Source organism: Aplidium turbinatum, chromosome 5 (genome assembly GCF_918807975.1).
Source record: "Aplidium turbinatum chromosome 5, kaAplTurb1.1, whole genome shotgun sequence".
Classification (NCBI taxonomy): domain Eukaryota; kingdom Metazoa; phylum Chordata; class Ascidiacea; order Aplousobranchia; family Polyclinidae; genus Aplidium; species Aplidium turbinatum.
Genome location: NC_137476.1, coordinates 20,289,762 through 20,307,940, shown reverse-complemented (window position 1 = coordinate 20,307,940; position 18,179 = coordinate 20,289,762). Strand labels below are relative to the sequence as shown.

At 38.0% G+C, this 18,179-nt stretch overlaps 1 protein-coding gene across 4 annotated transcripts; it reads right to left on the bottom strand.

Annotated features, from left to right (window-relative positions):
• Positions 1–270: 270 nt before the first annotated feature.
• On the bottom strand, positions 271–17,979 carry LOC145770091 (rRNA N(6)-adenosine-methyltransferase METTL5-like). Of its 4 annotated transcripts, none has more exons than XM_082581680.1 (7): positions 17,692–17,979; positions 14,303–14,490; positions 10,034–10,177; positions 4,943–5,039; positions 3,062–3,132; positions 2,775–2,909; positions 271–2,546 (listed from the first exon to the last, which is right to left on the bottom strand). In XM_082581680.1, exons 2-7 carry the CDS (start codon positions 14,400–14,402, stop codon positions 2,455–2,457), a joined length of 639 nt encoding a protein of 212 aa, XP_082437806.1. In that variant the 5' UTR covers positions 14,403–14,490; positions 17,692–17,979; the 3' UTR covers positions 271–2,454. The 4 variants fall into 4 exon arrangements, 3 of the variants coding, with proteins under 3 accessions (XP_082437806.1, XP_082437807.1, XP_082437805.1); XM_082581681.1 differs by having other exon boundaries at positions 4,943–5,018; XR_014289130.1 differs by lacking the exons at positions 271–2,546; positions 2,775–2,909; positions 10,034–10,177; positions 14,303–14,490; positions 17,692–17,979 and adding an exon at positions 8,849–9,630 and having other exon boundaries at positions 3,085–3,132; positions 4,943–6,233.
• Between the last annotated feature and the right edge of the window lie 200 nt (positions 17,980–18,179).

Here is an 18,179-nt window from a genome sequence, read left to right as displayed (position 1 = left end):
TTTAGAACTTCCTTTTATTTAGGCCTACATTAGTTACTTGTCACTCAAGCTACATCAGCAGGCAGCAACTTAGGCTAGGTATAATACCAGTGATGTACGCGCATACAAAAAATATTGACGCCGTCAGCGTAAACGCAACTTGTAAAAAAAGTTGGCGGCGTCAGCGCATACACTAGCGTAAACTTATTTTGTTTGCTAGGTGCCAAACATTCACACGGTATAAACCACTCGAAACAAACAAGTTTTATTTTGAATTTCCACGAAGAAACACAAGCATCTGAAAGTGTTCATCTGACATTTTGCTGTGTTTTGGTTCCAATGTCTTTGCCCATTGAAAACATTCTTTCAACTGCAGCGCTGGAAGGTATTGGCGTGTTGTAGCGAAAAAATAACATTAAAAAGTATGCGTTGATGCTATGCGCTAAAAAACCGCGAAAACTTTACGGCGTAGCCTCAAGTGCAAACTATCCAAAAAAATGTGGCCGCAAGCGTTAGCGTAAACAAAAATTATACGCCGCAAGTATGCGGCGTAGAATTTGCGGCATATACGTACATCTCTGAATACTATACATCGTCAGCAGAACTAGGCTACAGCACTCATGCTTATGCAAGTTATAGCTTTTATTGGCGGTAAGCTATTGCCAATTAAGTTGAAATCGAGAGATTAGGTTAGATTATTATTTTTGTTAAATCTACACATGATGCAGCAGCAGTTTAAGTTAAGCAAGAACAATCTGCATTCCATGCCGGAACAATGTAGGCTACCATAGCCTATCTAGAAATCACAGTAGGTAGGCCTACTGTAGTGAGCTACATTGCAGATCTCATAGTCCACATTAACACAGGGGACCCGGAGAGCAATTGGTACAAATAAACAATATTTGTTTGAATTCAAAAATATAGTGCATTATTTCAAAAATAGGCCTACATAAAAATAACTACATAAATTCCAACGTTTTCAGCAAAACTTTCTGCCATCGTCAGGAAAATAACAATTCATCTAATTCTAAACAAAACAACCGATATTCGTAAAATGTTAAAAAAGTAAAAATAAGTTACATGATTGAAATTAACTAGCATCTGCACTAAACGCAAAAGGAGTTTGTTCTTCAGTATCATCATCATATCTGCTCAGACGAATACCACCACCTAAGTTAAATGAAATCGCCAAAATTAATCGATGTTATGTGCTAATGGATATTCCGGGCAGTTTTTGATAAGGTTTTACAACGTTTCAATTGAGTGTCTTCACCGGATACTGACGTCATAGATTATTTTTTGCTCAAATCTCCCGTTTCCCAGTCTTTTCGTACCAACATTGTCTATAGGCCTAAATTCACTTGTTTACGTGACACGAACATGACATACATAGGTATCAACAAACACAGTGCAATCAAAGGCCACATTTATGACTGCAGTATGTTGTTGTATCAAACTTAGATTGCATTTATTCAAATTAATGCGAAACTGTCAATCAGAGTTTGAAACTAAAATTCACGAGACACTCCAAATAAATCAGCACAACCCTAAGTTCAACAAGCAATTATTCGCTGGAGGGGCATCTTTCTTGTTAAATTTGTACTCAATTACGTTTATTTTATGTTGTTTAGTGGTTTTCCTTGATTTCCTTCATGTTGTTAGCACTCGCTGTCTTGTCTGGTGATCACACTCCCGCATAGTTTATAAGACAATGTTGACACCTTTTGTGTTCGTACGTAACTCAGTGCAGATTGTAATTAATTTCAGTCATCGATTATTAATATTTAAAGAACACTTGTTGTTTTGTTTAGATGAATTAAGTTATTTTCTTGAGGGCAGAAAGTTTTGCCAAAAACGTTCGAATTTATAGTTATCTTTTATGTCTATGCATTGTTTTTGAATTATGCATTATCCTATTCAGTTACTATCAATTATCTGACTATGGTGTTCAAGAATTGTCTCTCTACCAAAGCTATACTGTTCTTTAATCACTTTTATTTTTCTGATCCTAACTTTCCGAAGACCCGTCATAGCAAGAGACTAAAGAGTATAAAAGCGTTTATTGGAAGCAGTAGTCCTTCATCCTTCATACATAGCACCTTCAAGTCAAGTGGCAATTCGACATTTCACGTTTGCCACTGCGTGCTGAAAGCTGTCCTGGCGATCAACTAAACATAGTAGAAAAGGTCTTCTATGCGCGCGTCAAGTCGTTCTCGTTGACGGGGAGGGGTCCAGGGGGTATTTTCATTCGCGACCCGGTATGATTTAGAGGCCCGTAACCTTTCCAAAAGGCACGAAAATTTGAAGAAACCACCGCGCACTCTTCACATATAGTACATTTTTTTTCTAATGACTGCATTTGGGGCTCGAGGATCTCATTGGTACCGGGGCCATACTATCCTCTTAACGGCCTTGCTTGTCGCAACTGGCACACTGAAATGTTGGATGCATGACACCAGCTCTTCATGTGACCACTCAATTGAACGTGAAGCGGATGAAATCAACAGCGATGTCTTTCGACTTCCTTTTATGGAATTTATATGACGCGTCCAAGTTGTAGATAAGCTCTGTCAAAATATAAAGGTGACGTAACCAACAGCAAACCCACAGCATTACGTTGAATGACTAAAACATACCGTTTCATCTACAAACAGTCTAAAAACAACTTTAGCAAACATCTTTACCGAGACATCAGTTGGGAGACACCACGATATCACAAAAGAAACCGCAGACAAAAGATTGCTGTAGTGTATACTATATAAGCTAATAAAGGCGGTTCTTTTCTAGTTACCAACCTGCAACAATATGGGTTTTCAAACCAAAGTCAGTTGCTTTCTTGCGAACATGTTCTCTCGTTGACGACTTGTGGAGAGAGTACACGGCAGTGGTAGCTAGTTCGGACGCAGCTTGCAAGAAAGTCATGTCGATGCCTGGACATGAACGCACAAGCAACTTTGTAATTTAACTTTCAAAACTAATGGCCAACGTGCAATTTCAAAACAACGAAACATAAAATACGTCATCAAAATTGAAACTCTACCGAACGTGGTTGTTATACCGTATCTAAGAAAATAAACATTACCTTTGTTACGTTTCGTTCCAAAAGGCGGGTTCATAATCACCGTGTCGAAATGCTTAGACAACAAGCCTCTCCTATAACACAAGACATATCGGATGAATAAAAATATATATCAGAAATACGGAGACAAAACGGAGAAAACTGGGAAAGTGAGGCCAAAACGAGAATAAAAAGTCTGCAAAAAGAGATAATTGGAGATGAGACTGAGAGGAAAGAACGTCTTGAAACGAATGCGAAGTAAATAAACTATTCCACATTAACAATGCAATATGAAATGCATTATCAAAAGATTAAGACAATAAATCATGATTGAAAAAGCTGACAGATTTTGGGCCAAATCAAGCCTACCGCTTCATTCTAAAGTGTACTGTGCGATTTTTTATAAGGTCAAATCCAATTTGAATGCTTAAGACGCATACATACTTTCTAAACTTTTTTTCATATTTAATACTGTTTTGGATAGCACAGTTCAAACAATAAACAATTGACATGTATAAAAAAGATAATGTTACAAAATCTTGCGTACGTCGCTGTAGCTGAGGGCGTAGATTATTTAAATACACAAATTGTAATATTAGTAGATGGCCTATGCCAGGGGCTCTATCCACTTTTAGAATTCGGGGGGGTGATTTTTGGACAGTGGGCTAAAATCGTCATAGGCTAGTCATTTCAACTTCTGGGGGGCTACGCCCCCCAGACCCCCCATTGCAGCATCAGCTTCTTTCTGATCGAAGCATAGGGTTTCCAAATCGTTTCACAAAGTATGTTTCGGAAAGGGCATTTTTGGGTAAGCAAACTGGTAGTCACTTAACAAGAAATATTTCTCGCACTGCAAATGAAAACTCAAACCAATCATAAACTACGTTTTTCGTGACGTGAAAAAGGGCGAAAAGAAGATGATACAAAGCAAATCAAGTGCTGGATTTTCTATCAGCTGTTTGTTTGTTTGTTTATTTGTTTTTCATATTTTTACCCTGCATTGCGAGAAAGCGGACTTGAGCGCTATGCATCGGTGTAGGCCTTCTGACGTATACCTGACCCACGCTGCAGCCGACGGCAATGTCTGTTTCCGGTTGTCTACTCTACTTATGACTTAAATTTGGTACTACATTACTCGAAATCGATCACTGAGTAGAGGCAATTATACTCATAGTGAAGTTTCTTCCCCAGAGAAACAACAGCAAGTGCGGGGGGGGGGGGGTGGAGTCGAACATGCAGGCTCTCGACTGCGAGCCCAACGCGCTAACCACTCGGCCACTGCTGCCGACTAAGTTGGCAACTGGTTGGCTTTTTAGGGGTTAGGGTTAGACAGTAGTCATTTCATTGACGTGGGTTCGACTGCTATTGCTCTTTTTTCTTCTGTAATTACCAAATAAATTTCAAAGCAAAGATTAACTCTCTGGCTAAGTGCGAGGAAGTCACAATTGGACGGTAGCCTCTTATAACATGTTCTGATTGGTTGGCGGTGTCATTCTAGTCATTTGCAGTGGCAGAATTTTTTCTTGTTAAAGTGGCTACCAAGCAAGCTAAGTTAAAACACAATGTAAACGCCTGGCTTGTAGTTCAGGGTTGCCAAACCAAAAAATCATATTGAAATGAAATATATATTCATATTGATAAAAAATTCAAAATGTGCCAACAGCGAAAATATATTTTTCAAAATTTGATTAATAAAATAGCACAAAACCTTTTCAAAGCCAAATGAGTGGGGGGGGGTGATCACCCCCCTCACCCCCCCTTGGATAGAGCCCATGGCCTATGCATTGTTGACCAAGTTTAATCTAAGATACAACACATGGCAGTTCTTATAATGACATTTTAAATTCAAGGTATTGCTACTGTTGGTCACTCCTGCAGTGTTGCGTATTTAGATATAAACCCAACCTTCCTGCGAAGTCGTGATCAACGCTTGCTTGCAAAAAATCCATAGTTGAGTGAACATCATATATGTTGCAGTTTTCTTGAAATATTTTGAGAGCATCTGTTGTTTTGGAAGTTAAATATTTGATTTGAAATGACATTTTGTCGTTGCCAGTTTGTATCAAACAACACATGATCAACAGGAAGTCCAAGATAGCGTTTAATATGGATTTATTTCTATTACAATGCACAAAACGTATTTGTAAAGATGAAACAAAGAAAATAGGCTATCAAGTTGTGACATGCGCGGCATGCCAGTGAGGCTAACACCATCAGTTTGACACCGCTCAGGAGCTTGTGGGAGTGTCTTTGGTAAGACACTTAACGGCATGTACTTGAAGGCCAACACGAACATGGGCTTCCTTACCTTCCACTTAATCTTTAAATGCGGGTGCAAACCTAGATATGACAAAAAGTTCGACATAACCTGTGCTACTCCCAGTCCCACTCATAACACTATTCACAGCTATATGAGAATAAACTTTGAATAATTACTGTTGTGTTCTTAGCTCATTCAATCAGAGTCATACTGGAATTCTGTTTTATTATAAAATTGCACAACCAAGATATAGTGTGAAACCTGCAAAGTAAGCCCAAAACGAGAAGTGCCAATTAACAAAAGCAGGCGGATGAATATTAAGCAAAAGAGAAGACCTGAGGGAAACGAAAACAAAGTACATCGTTTCAATGCAAATAAACTAAAATACATAACATCTCCCCAATAAAATTTATGACCACCCATAACGAAGAGGTGGTTGGCGTCTTCTCTTTGATCGCCTTAATGTTTGTTCTTGATGCGATGACGATGATGGATCGTCGGTCGCTATCGGCGTCGATGAATCCTCGGTCGCAATCGGCGTCGATGAATCCTCGGTCGCCATCGGCGTCGATGAATCCTCGGTCGCTGTCGGCGTCGATGAATCCTCGGTCGCAATCGGCGTCGATGGAACTGGAAACTCGTCAGCTGTCGATGACGACGTGAAAGTAGTCTCCCCTGGGTCCCCGTCTTCCGGCGAGATGTAACGCGGACGTAGCTGGTTGATATGGCGTCTCCATATTGGACCTCGAGGGTCCACTCGAACCTGCAAACTACGACTCCCGTGTCGCTTCACCACGACGGCAGGAACCCACCGAGGGCTTCGGCTTTGCCTGGAACCAAACTATAAAGCATAACAAGGATCACCAACATCGAAGTTAATTGTTTTCCGGTTTTGTTTCCGAGGCGAAGGACTCGTCGATGGTTTCGTGATCTGAGCTGAGGAAGGAAGTAAAATATCTAATTTAGTACGTAGTTGTCGGTGGTTTAATAACTCACTGGGAGAGTAACCACTGGCATTAGGCGTACGGCGAAACTGCATCAAGAATTGAGTGGTGGCACTTTTAGGCGGTAACGACGATTTTCTCAACGCCTGCTTGAAAGTGCGCACCAAACGCTCTGCAGCACCATTCGTAGCTGGATGGTATGGTGCTCCAGTGATGTGGACTATACCCCTAGCTTTACAATAATTCTTGAAGTCTTCTGAAGAAAACGTAGTCGCATTGTCTGAGACAATGGAGTGGGGGTATCCAAAATGGGCAAAATCCTGCTCTAAAAGATCAATAGTAGCAGACGTCGATACGGACGAAGTTGGGTGAATAGAAGGATACTTACTATAAGCATCGGTAACAATAAGCCAATTGGAACCTAAAAAATTAATAGCGTGATCGACATGAATTCGACTCCAAGGCTTCTCTGGAGCTATCCATGGGTGGATAGGAGCCTTGCTTGGTGCAGCTTGATGTATTGGTAAAATTTCTTCAAAGCGAAGATGATAGACAAAGCCTCCTTTTGGATTTGGCTGTAGTTTCTTTGAGCCTTCGTCAAGATTTTCGACACATTTGCTATTGGCCTCTCGCTTCCGTCCAGGGAGCGGTGAAACAGTGTGGCGCCAATGCCCACGCTTGATGCGTCGCACGCAATTCCTAAAGGAAGCAACGGGTTAAAGTGTACGAGAACATCGTCTGCGGAAAGAAACGTTTTTAATTTTGCAAAAGCGCATTTTTCTTTATGTTCCCAGCTCCAAGGAACACCACTCTTGGTTAAATGATATAACGGTTGCGCTACCGTAGAAAATTCTGGGGGCATAAACTTAGAATAAAATTGAACCGACCCCAGAAAAGAACGTAAGGTACCAGCATTGGAAGGAGCAGGCATGTTCAGTACTGCATCGACTTTAGGACCCTTTAAAATCCCCTGTTTAGAAAGAACATGACCTAAGTACTCGACATTTGCCTGGGCAAATCTACATTTTTCCTTCCTACATCTAAGACCTTTCGAAGATAAACGATCGAGTAGTCGTTTAAGGTTCTGGAAATGCTCTTCCGCTGTAGCTCCACTTATCAAAATGTCATCCAGGTACACTGCTACACATGGAAGGTCACTAGTTAAATCATCCATTATCTTTTGGAAATGGCCTGGGGCAGAAGAGATGCCAAATGGCATAACATTTTGCAGTAAAACCCCTCTATGGGTACTTAATGCCAATATTTTTCGACTCTTTGGACCTAACCTAATCTGGTTATAAGCATCTGCCAGGTCAATCTTAGTGAATCCGTGGCCACCCCCTAGTTTACGCATTAAATCCTCTGGAAGAGGCAAAGGGTGCCTGTGAGTTTTAAGTTGTGGATTAACCGTCGAGGAATAGTCACCACAAACTCTTAATTTGGATTTCTTACCTTCGGTAGAAGCCTTGCGAACTGGTACTACAGGAGTTCCCCAGTCGCAAAATTGTACAGGTGTCCAGATACCTTTTTCTATGCCGGCGTCATAGGCAAGAGCTAAGTCTTCTTGAATGGCGAAAGGCACTGGTCTGGGCTTTGAAAACACTGGTTTACAATCAGAGTTAAACTCAATCTCTAATTCGTAATCCTGAAGACAACCTAACTCAGGTTTAAATAAGTCTTCGTATTGGTCACATAACTCGGAACATGATTTTTGCAAGTTAAAATCTATGTCGTTGTGACGATGAATAGCATGTAAAGATGAAGAAAAGAACTTATCTACCGAAATATCTAGTGCTTGAATAGCATCACGCCCTAATAAGTTAAGATTAGGGATTTCACATACCATAAATTGAACTGTGGTCGTCTTTCCCGATTTGTTGCAGCTCGCTTCGGCAGTGAAAGATCCAATAATAGGCATCGAGTGCTTACTTGCCGACTGAAAACGTAGCTGCGGAGTCTGCAAGATAGGTTTGCCTAGCTGCGACCAAACTTCAGAAGAGATGAAATTTCCCCCTGTAGCTGTATCAAGTTCCATTAAGACGGGAAAAGACTTAATAAAAATTTGAACCTCGAGTTTAGGAACTTTACTCGACGAATTATGAACAGTATTTACCTCCTGTATGCAGTTGACCTTAGAAGAATGAACTTGAGCGGCTTTTTTACGACATGCGGATTGTACATGCCCTGTAAGTTTACAGAAATGACAGATCGCATTTTTAAATCTGCAGTTGTTAGCAAGGTGATTAGAGTTACCACATCGATAGCACTTACTTTGCTTGTTCGCATTAGCACTGGCCACTGTAGCTTTCTTGAAAGAATATCGTCTATCGGTGCCTTTAACTTTATGTACCACCGACGGTTCAGTGCCAAACACCGTCTCCTTAGCCACTTTGGCAGCGTCTTCAGTTTCTATGGCTATTTCAAGAGCACGTGAAAAAGTAAGATCGTCAGGTTTAATTTTAAAGAGCGCTTTAAGAACTGCTTCGTTTCCTACCGAGCACATAAAACAAGTACGCAAAGCTTCATCTAAAGGATTAGTAATAGAAGAAAAGTCGCACGTGGCAGCGGCTTGCCTTATTCGTGCACCCAATTCTGGAACAGTCTCACCTGGTTTCCGCTTCAAGTTGCTCCAGAAGCGAAATCGTTCACGAATAACGAAGCGCTTAGGATCGAACTGTGCCTTCATGTAATTAGAAATTTCCTCCATTGTAAGTTCATTGATTGGCTTTGCTGTAGACTCTTGTGCGGCCAGATTGAGGATCATCTTGTAGATGCTGGCTGACTGGTTAGTGAGGAAAACTTGAGCCTTCTTATCATCAGGAACGGACTGTGCTTTTACAAATGTGCAAAAACGTGACCAATAATCAGTCCAAAGTTCTAAAGCTGAATCAAACTCACAAAATTTTGGAATGGCTTGAGATAATCGATTTTGGTTTTCTGATTCGCATGGAATTTTGAGGGCTGAAATCAACTCCTTCAGTTGTTCTTCATGATGACGTTCTTGCTGTTGCATTTGTTGTCGTGCCTGTTCTTCTTGCTGTTGCATTTGTTGTCGTGCCTGTTCTTCTTGCTGTTGCATTTGTTGTCGTGCCTGTTCTTCTTGCTGTTGCCTTTGTTGTCGCGCCTGTTCTTCTTGCTGCTGCCTTTGTTGTCGCGCCTGTTCTTCTTGCTGTTGCATCTGTTGTCGCATGTGTTCCAGCTGCGACTGCATTAATTCAACCACCTTGTCCATATTGTAAATAATTTAAAAAAAACTAAAACTTGTAGAAAGTAAAATTCGTAGGGACTAAGACTGAACACTTCTGCGTACCACTGTAAGTTTCTCGTTCAGACGTTCAGCATCCCATCCTCGTCGCCAAATAACTCTGTTGTGTTCTTAGCTCATTCAATCAGAGTCATACTGGAATTCTGTTTTATTATAAAATTGCACAACCAAGATATAGTGTGAAACCTGCAAAGTAAGCCCAAAACGAGAAGTGCCAATTAACAAAAGCAGGCGGATGAATATTAAGCAAAAGAGAAGACCTGAGGGAAACGAAAACAAAGTACATCGTTTCAATGCAAATAAACTAAAATACATAACAATTACTGTATTCCTTTTCATGCTTTATATGTAGCATGTTCTTTCTATAGTCTATTAAAATGAAATGAATACATTTCAAAAGTCGCCTGGCCTATATATCAAATTTTAAAAATATATTTTGGTTGACAGATTAAGAAATTTTTCAACCCTGCAATAACCACTAGCCTAGTAATACTGCTGTAAATGATTTACATTTTACGACAGCTTACCTAAATCAATGTCTATACCAAGACAGTGATTTGCACCAAGTAGTGACGCTCCAATCGAAAGAATACCGGATCCACAACCAAGGTCAACAACACATTTTTCGTTGATATCTCCAAATTGAACGTCTGCCGTGTGCAACAGACAAGCTATAAAAAAAAAAAATATGGATTACAAACCAACAGTCTTTATTGGGGTGAAATCAAATTCGTAAAATGTTTAAGCTGTTTATCAAAGTGAATTTGATATGGTGAAAGGGAGAAAATTTGTGATGCTCATTATTTTGGTTATATAATTTTTATTAGCTTACAACGTGAGGTTTTGTTTGACAAAGGAAAATGAATCGATATAATTTCATTGGCGTCAATTTTTTACTGAAGTAAGCCAATTCCAGGGGGGTGAGAATTTCCAGCTCATTCTGATTTAAAAGAAACCCAGTGTGATTAGAATGTTCCAAGCAATGCAGCATGCGGCGGATGCGCAACGCTAAAACGACGTAAAACTACGTGTATGCACATCAAGCCTAATAAGTGTTAAAAATTCTAAGGAAATGTCTAAATTCTAGCCAGCGTTTCAAATTCTTAACAAACACAGATTTCACAACAGCAATAAGACGCAAGGAAACATAAAAAAAGCCGCAGGCGCTACACCGATTTCCAGCCAAAATGATTATAATGCACTATTAGTGGACTCGCATGTCAGTCCGTGGCGATTGTCCTGCAAAATTCTGCGCATTATTCAATTTGGCTGTAATTGTGTAACGTTGACCAAACGCCCAGGAAGACTCACAGCCTTCTTATTTGGCGCCGCAATTGCCGAGTAAGGTAAATGCTGAAGTAACTTAATCGTACAAACTATGAACTGCATCGGCAAAAAAAAGTGCCAACGTAAATTTCGAACATATTAACAATTACGGAAACCCAGTTAGCAAATCAACTCTTTTTAGTATTGATTCAACGCCAGTAAACCTTGAATTAATGTAAAAAAGGGCTGATGTCCGCCAACAATTGGTTAACCGAGGCGAAAAAACGTGTCCAGTAGCGGAAAGGAAAATTGTAACTCGCTGTGTGAACGTCGATGTCATTAAAAACAGGTGGAGAAGTGCAGCCTTGAAAGATCAAAACAATTGAGTTCAAACAAAGCAAGGTCAGCGTAGTGCGCGATAAAGACTCCCCGTGACCTTCTTAAAGCGAATATACTCGTAATGTATGAGAATTCAATCAAAAAATCATAAAAAAAGATGTTTAATGGTCTTGATCGCAAATATAAATATTGCGGCTTTAATGTTTTTAACATTTGCTTCAATGTTTGTGCCGAAATCGTCGCACAATTTAAAAATACTTATGCAAGTTACTGCTAAACGACAAAAAATTGAATATTACCGTTGTTGGTGGGGGGTATGACATCGCTTTAAACTTTTCGAGCATTTTTACCTTCTTTTCTCGTGTTATTTCTGTAAAGTTTTTTTGTGTGATCAGCTGCCTGCATTAATGATGTCTATTACCGCTATTACTACCTATAAGTCCTATATCCAACCTTACACCAAATTGTTTTATGCAGCCGCTTAGGTCTAAGATCGAGTACAACGATCATAGATTGTTACGTAATGACAATGATCATATTCGCAAAAACAAAAAATAAATGATCAAAACTCTTTTTGCTACTGAGTAGTGAATACTATTTTCCAAAAAGCAGTTATTTTGTTTCGTGAGCTTTGCGTATTAAGTAACCGCATAAAGTTTAGAGTCGACAAGAAATCATTATATTTGGAAGTGCAATTTGAATCCTGGCGAATAAACGTGTTCAAAGTTTTTACTTCGGCAACTGCCGACTCCATTTTGCAATCTGTAATTTTACGTTGGCAATTATATTTGCCGCAGTAAAAATATGCCAAGTTCAAAGGCTGTACAGTGTACACATAGCGAATACCCTTGCACACTTATGTAGTACGAGTCAGTTAAATACAACGCAGTGAATGTCGTTCGTTCAGGGTTGAATTCGTCGGTCCACCAAGCAAAACTATCACCAAAAAACAAATATATACGTAAAGAAAGTAAAAAAAAATAAAACGCAACAGCTTTTGTTATCTAATTTTAATTAAAGTTGGCAATTTTCGTTTCACACACTCTTGACAAATAATTTGAACAGATTTCGCAAAATTAAACTTTTCTTGCAAGCCTGTTAGACTACGTATTGCCAAAAGTAGTACAGTAACACACTTTCCAGACAAGCTCGTTACTCAACGTTATTTATATAGAGTAGACGAGCTAAAATTGCCACAGCACGATCAGATTAGCAACCATTGTTAAAAAACATTTGGCGAAGCCGACTTTTTGGAATCTGAACAAAGGTAGCTTGTGCGTTCGCGTAAGCAACGCAAAACCGGCAGTTTTCTTACAAAAGTTGTTAATTTTAACAAATAACCGAGGGGCCAGACATATCTCGCCTCTCTATGTCTCAGACCGGAGGGGGCGCCGCCACCTGCTCCCACGTAATCGACGCCTACGTATAATTCACAATAAACACAACTTAAAAGACTCAAAAAGAAACTTTTAAACATGGAATAAACCATGAAAAAAATTGTGGTTTTCACTGTCAACTTATCAATAGTTTTATTTTCCAGAAACAGCAACAATGCCATTTGGGAAACGCAGAATACATTATACTGCAAAGTTGTTTTCATAATAGGAATGAAAAAATTAGACAACTATATGGTCTAATAGTCAATTGCCACCTGTGGTAGTGACACATTCATTAATTAAAAATTAGAAAAAATAATAAAAACATACACACTATATACACAGCTTACATTCATTCAACATTTTTAGTGGTTTAATATTGGGATTCTCTCTTGTTAACAAAACTAGCATCTCAAAATCATGCTCTAATCGTTGTTTTGAAATACCACTTGTCACTTTTTCAGGTAAAAATCCAATATTATTTTATAGGGATATGTCGTTTCATGTTACTAACAAATCTCTATTGTAATAGCCTAAATACAACGCTTTAATAATGGCATCACTTGCATAAAGATATATCATAGCTTATATATACATATTTGATCAAGTAAAATCTTCTGCAGCTGAATACCTATAATATTGATTTTTAACTAGATAGGCCTATTGGTTATTATTTCTTAATATTAGGCAACCAGATTTAAAACTTTGCAAAATTTTAATATTTTGGAGCATTGATTTAGTGGGACAAGTTTTCAGTTTGTAGCATGGTATTATTTGCAATTGACACACCTTTCCTGTTTTTCTTATTTTTGCAGACATCCCTATGGCATTCTTTAGTAAATATTAGTAAATCTTATTGTGCATTTTTCCTTATTTATTGATTGCAATAGTAATTTCTATGGCAGAGCAACATTCAGTTAATACAACACGATATTAAAAATTACAGGGTCTGAAGAATTTTATGGTTTTTACAAATGATACAGACACTGAAGAATGAAGATGCTGTGAAAGCAAAATACACTTTTTATTAGTACAAGTTTAAGCTGGTACACTAATCCTTATCCTATTCTATTACTCTACTAGCAATGCAATTCTGATGTGAAAAAATGTTACATTGAAGATTGTTTTAATGCAGGGGTTCTTAACCAGGGGTGCATGCACCACTAAGCGATGCGAGTCTGCGAGACATAGGCGGTTTCTAGACACTTATCTTAGGTGTCTAGGCGGTGCGGGGATGCTGAATTATCAAGGTTTGTTACAATACGACGTAAGAAGCAAAGTTGTTTTTACCAGGTTTCAACTAAAATTTCAAACTGTATAAGCGAGTATACTATTACTTTTCAGCCAAACCTAGGAGGGGGTGAAAGAACTGGTTGGTAATTTCAAGGTGGTGCCGACAAGGCAAAAGGTTAAGAACCACTGTTTTAATGTGAACTTACAAACACACAGTGAACAAAATTGCTCAAGTTTCTTTAAAGTGGTAATCACCCATGGAACCACCACCAAATAATGGCATTATATTTTGAAACATTAATTAAGGTTCAACAAAACAAACATTCCACAGGATCATTTGTCAACAAAAACAACCCAAAAATAAGACAACCTGAGACTGAATATTTAAAATTTATTTTGAAAATTTAATAATTCTATCAAAATATTAAGAAAAATAGTACGGTAGCCTAATACCCCACTAGAATATTCAAATTCTACTATATATATATTCTACTTAAAAAAATAGTAATTGTGTTACAAATGAGTGGCGTATTTCGAGTAAAATCTTTTTAAAAGCAGATAAACTCCATTGCACAAGATAACCTGCTAAATGAGGTGTTGTCACATATTGCTCCAATTCTACTTTGGGAAATTCAAATCCTTGTACATCTTCCAAAGCAATTTCTAACTGTCTCAACTTCATATCTTTTTTGGATGATGGTTTAGCAAATGCATGGAGTCACAGATGCCACCAAATTTGAGCCATTAATTAATTTCTTTAGATTTCAAACCTGAAACACAAAAGACTAAGAAACAAAGTTTAAGTGCAATAATGTAACAGGGTATTATGATTTTATTGCATGTGTTGTTTTAGAACCCTAAATTATCATCGCCATTCCATTTTTCATCATTAACACATCCAAGACGAAAAAAATACTGCAAGCAACAATAGACAACATACCAGCACATCAATGAATGGGAAAGGTTTTACCACTGTTAAGCTAAATAAGCCTTTGATGGGTGCAGACTGCAGAGGTTGCGATAAGACTCTTTAATTTACGCCTATGAGTTAAAGAAATCAAATTATACAGAACATAACTTTATTGATTAGAATATGTGAACTATGTAAGCAACACACTTGAAAAATGTAAATAAATTTTGAGCTAGAAATGGTAGCCTATATATATATTTAGTACAATTTGTATGAAGTTCAGTGTATTATTTTCTGCTAACAAATAAAAATACAAAAAGTAGAAATAATTCAGTTCAGTTTGTTTTTATTTCTGACCATCTCAACAACAAAAAAACAATATTATATGTATATGACAAACATAGCAGAGGTCCAGAAAAAGGTAGAAGCGACAAGAATGGCAGTGAAGGTCACCAAAGTCAGCCGCCAGCAAATAAAATAAAACCACACAAGATTAACCAGCACACAACTCGCGACTGGTATATTTTCCCAGCGACTTCTAAACAAAACTACCCAGGGTTGTCAGACAGCTTTTGAGAAAAAGAGCCAAATAATGTCAAAAAAAGGGCCAAACTGGGTAAAAAAGAGCCAAATTGTTCAATAATGTTAATAATTCAGATAATATGAAACCAAGGAGCTTTCAGAAATAATTGATTAAACTACCATTCAACGTTTTATAGGCAGAGAAAACTTTTTCTCGAACCGTAGAAAATTTCATTATCAGATCACCGCTTCAATGCGTGATGGAAATCTACAGATAAATCTGCATCAGGCATTGCAGAGTGCAAAAAACAGTGTTGCAGAACGCGTTTTCGAATATTAAATTCTCATCAGTGCAACTACGTTTATGAACGCCATAACAACGATTAAATTTAAACTCAATACAATACATTACAAACATTATATATAAGGACATATTCCCAGTGTTCAATTGAATATTAACAAATCCAGAGACATCAGAAAATCACTTCCCGCATGCAATTCCAGACCGACATTACTCGCTTAAGGTTTTTTTTTGTTAAAACAAACTTAATGTTCAAAGCAAAAAAGCCATTACAATGAACATCTACCTGATGCAGATTTATCTGTAGATTTTCATCACGCATTGAAGCGGTGATCTGATAATGAAATTTTCTACGGTTCGAGAAAAAGTTTTTTCTGCCTATAAAACGTTGAATGGTAGTTTAATCAATTAATGTTAATAACGTTGCTAATAAAACATAATAACGTCAATAACGTTACAACATTGCAACAACACAGTCTACGTTCTACAACAGGGGCGACGAACTTTTTTGCAATCGCGGGCCACTTTGTCAATTACACATGAGTTATCGGGCCACACAACTTTTTAATCGTAACCTACTATGAAATGTTTTAGAAGCGACTCAAGATATTATTCATGAAAAGTAACAAACGACAAATGAAAGTAATAAAACCCACACAGTTGAAATTATCTTACGCAGAATCGAAACATACAACAGTAAAAATAAAAACAAATCAACTTGAGCAGAAAGGATAGAGCAACAGTACTTGCACTGAAGACAGTTTAATTTTCCAAGTTTAATTTTCCAGTTTAAGCGTTTGCCTTCATATGAGTATGATTTCTTCTTTTTTTGGCTCTATCCTTTTTTGCTCAAGTTGACGAAATGTTTCGACCATTATGCTACTAAACAACAAATCAGTTAATGCAATTTCTTTTTCAAACAACAAACAAAAGCCCATGCGAATCATACAGCTGAAGCTATCTAATGCAGCATTAAATTTTTTTTGCTTAGTGGGATTTTTGGAAAGTTTTTTGCTTGACTAAGCGTTCAATATTAGGTCAAACAAACAATGTGGTAACTCTCAAATGCACACTAAGATTTTCATCTGTCAACCTCGACCTGTAGCAAAGGAAAGACATACCAGTGAAGGCATAAAACAGCTTTGAGATGTCTTTTGTCTTTAATGCATGAATGATCGTCAAATTGTTTTGCAGTCCGCACAAAATTTTTTGACGGGCCACATGCGGCCCGCGGGCCGCAGGTTCGTCACCTCTGTTCTACACAGTGCTTCCACTTTTACAAAGCTAGATTACCACTTGTATTACCACATTTGTCCTCAGATTACCACATTTTTTACTGTGATTTTTTACCCGATCTTAACCGTATTTCGACTTACTTTTACATTAACACAGTGGCTATTTTTACCCACTTGTTGCCATAGTTACTATCAGGTGTTGTCAGAGTTAGGATTAAAGTTAGTAAGGGTTAAGGTAAGACTTAAGAATAAGGTTAGGGTTTTGATCTTTACCCAGAACTAAAAAATTTTCTAAAATGCAAGTTTTTGTTTTCAACAGCTTTAAACTTTTCTCAAATTACGACAGAATTCCTTATTCGGCAACGCTATTATTTGGTTATATTTACACTATATAGTGTAAAATAAGGCCTAAAACAACTACTCAGTTTATTAACAGAACTTCCGAAATAAGAAAGCAAAGTACCAGTAGCTTAGCCAGGAATTTTGAAAGGGGGGGGGTTTGACGGCCGCCAAAGGCGACACCCAGCGGCGGGGGGTCTGGGGGGCCTCGCCAGAAAAATTTGAAAAATTGCTTTAAATTTGGTGCATTCTGAGAGCATTTTCAACAAAAATGTGGGTATAAATATTCCTGTAAAATGGTGCTGTCTGGTGGCATAGCAAAAGAATAAGATCATGTTTTCTTGGGAATTTTTCGGTAATAAAGCTAAGTCTCTATGTTTTCTTGTTGCTAATTCCTGGCTGAGATATTTGAATATTTAGTATTCGCAAAACTCGCTCTTTTAATGCAGTTTCGTTTAAAATTAGGCAAACTTTGTTTTAGAGACATGGTGGAGACTGAAAGCATCATTCTCAATATTGTGACGTCACACGCGTGCCAAAGGGGGGGTTGTACCCCCAACCCCCCCCCCCCCCTGTCTACGCCACTGCAAAGTACTGTACTTGATACCGCAGCTAGAACCTGAAAGACATCTTGACTATGAATATGATCACATGGTCACCCTACCTTCAAAGTCAAAAGTCAGGACGCATTCCAAAATCAAACCGAAAACAGCGGAACATGCTAGTCACATGCTGTTATAAGTAGTTTTTTGCATATCTGTTCGATTTTGGAGGACAACAGTTTAAATGCTCTTATTTATTGATAGTATTTTATGTCAAATTTTCAAAATTTATAATTTCCACATTTTGGCAACATTTCCACACAAAATTTCCATATTACCACATTTTTACCACAAATTTTTCATTACCACATTTTTACCACAAGCATGATGAAAATTCCACAATTGTGGTAATTACCACAAAAGTGGAAGCGCTGGTTCTACAAGAACAATTCCAAATCTTCATCTTCTACAGTGTTTCCACTCGAATCTTTGGCATTGGCATAAACATTGTCAGCTAAACACTGTCTAAAAAATCGTAATACTGTAACACTTTTCAGTCTCAATTTCCGAAAGACATTTATTTAAATAGCTAGTTTGATAGTATGTGCCA

Excerpts from the sequence above, each read along its gene's own strand:
- LOC145770091 (XM_082581679.1), bottom strand. The coding sequence starts at position 9,473 with ATGGACAAGGTGGTTGAATTAATGCAGTCGCAGCTGGAACACATGCGA. Across the intron at positions 7,828-8,080 it reads CACAGTTCAATTTATGGTAT|ACCAGTGCCTTTCGCCATTC; the intron begins GTGAAATCCCTA and ends TTCAAAGCCCAG.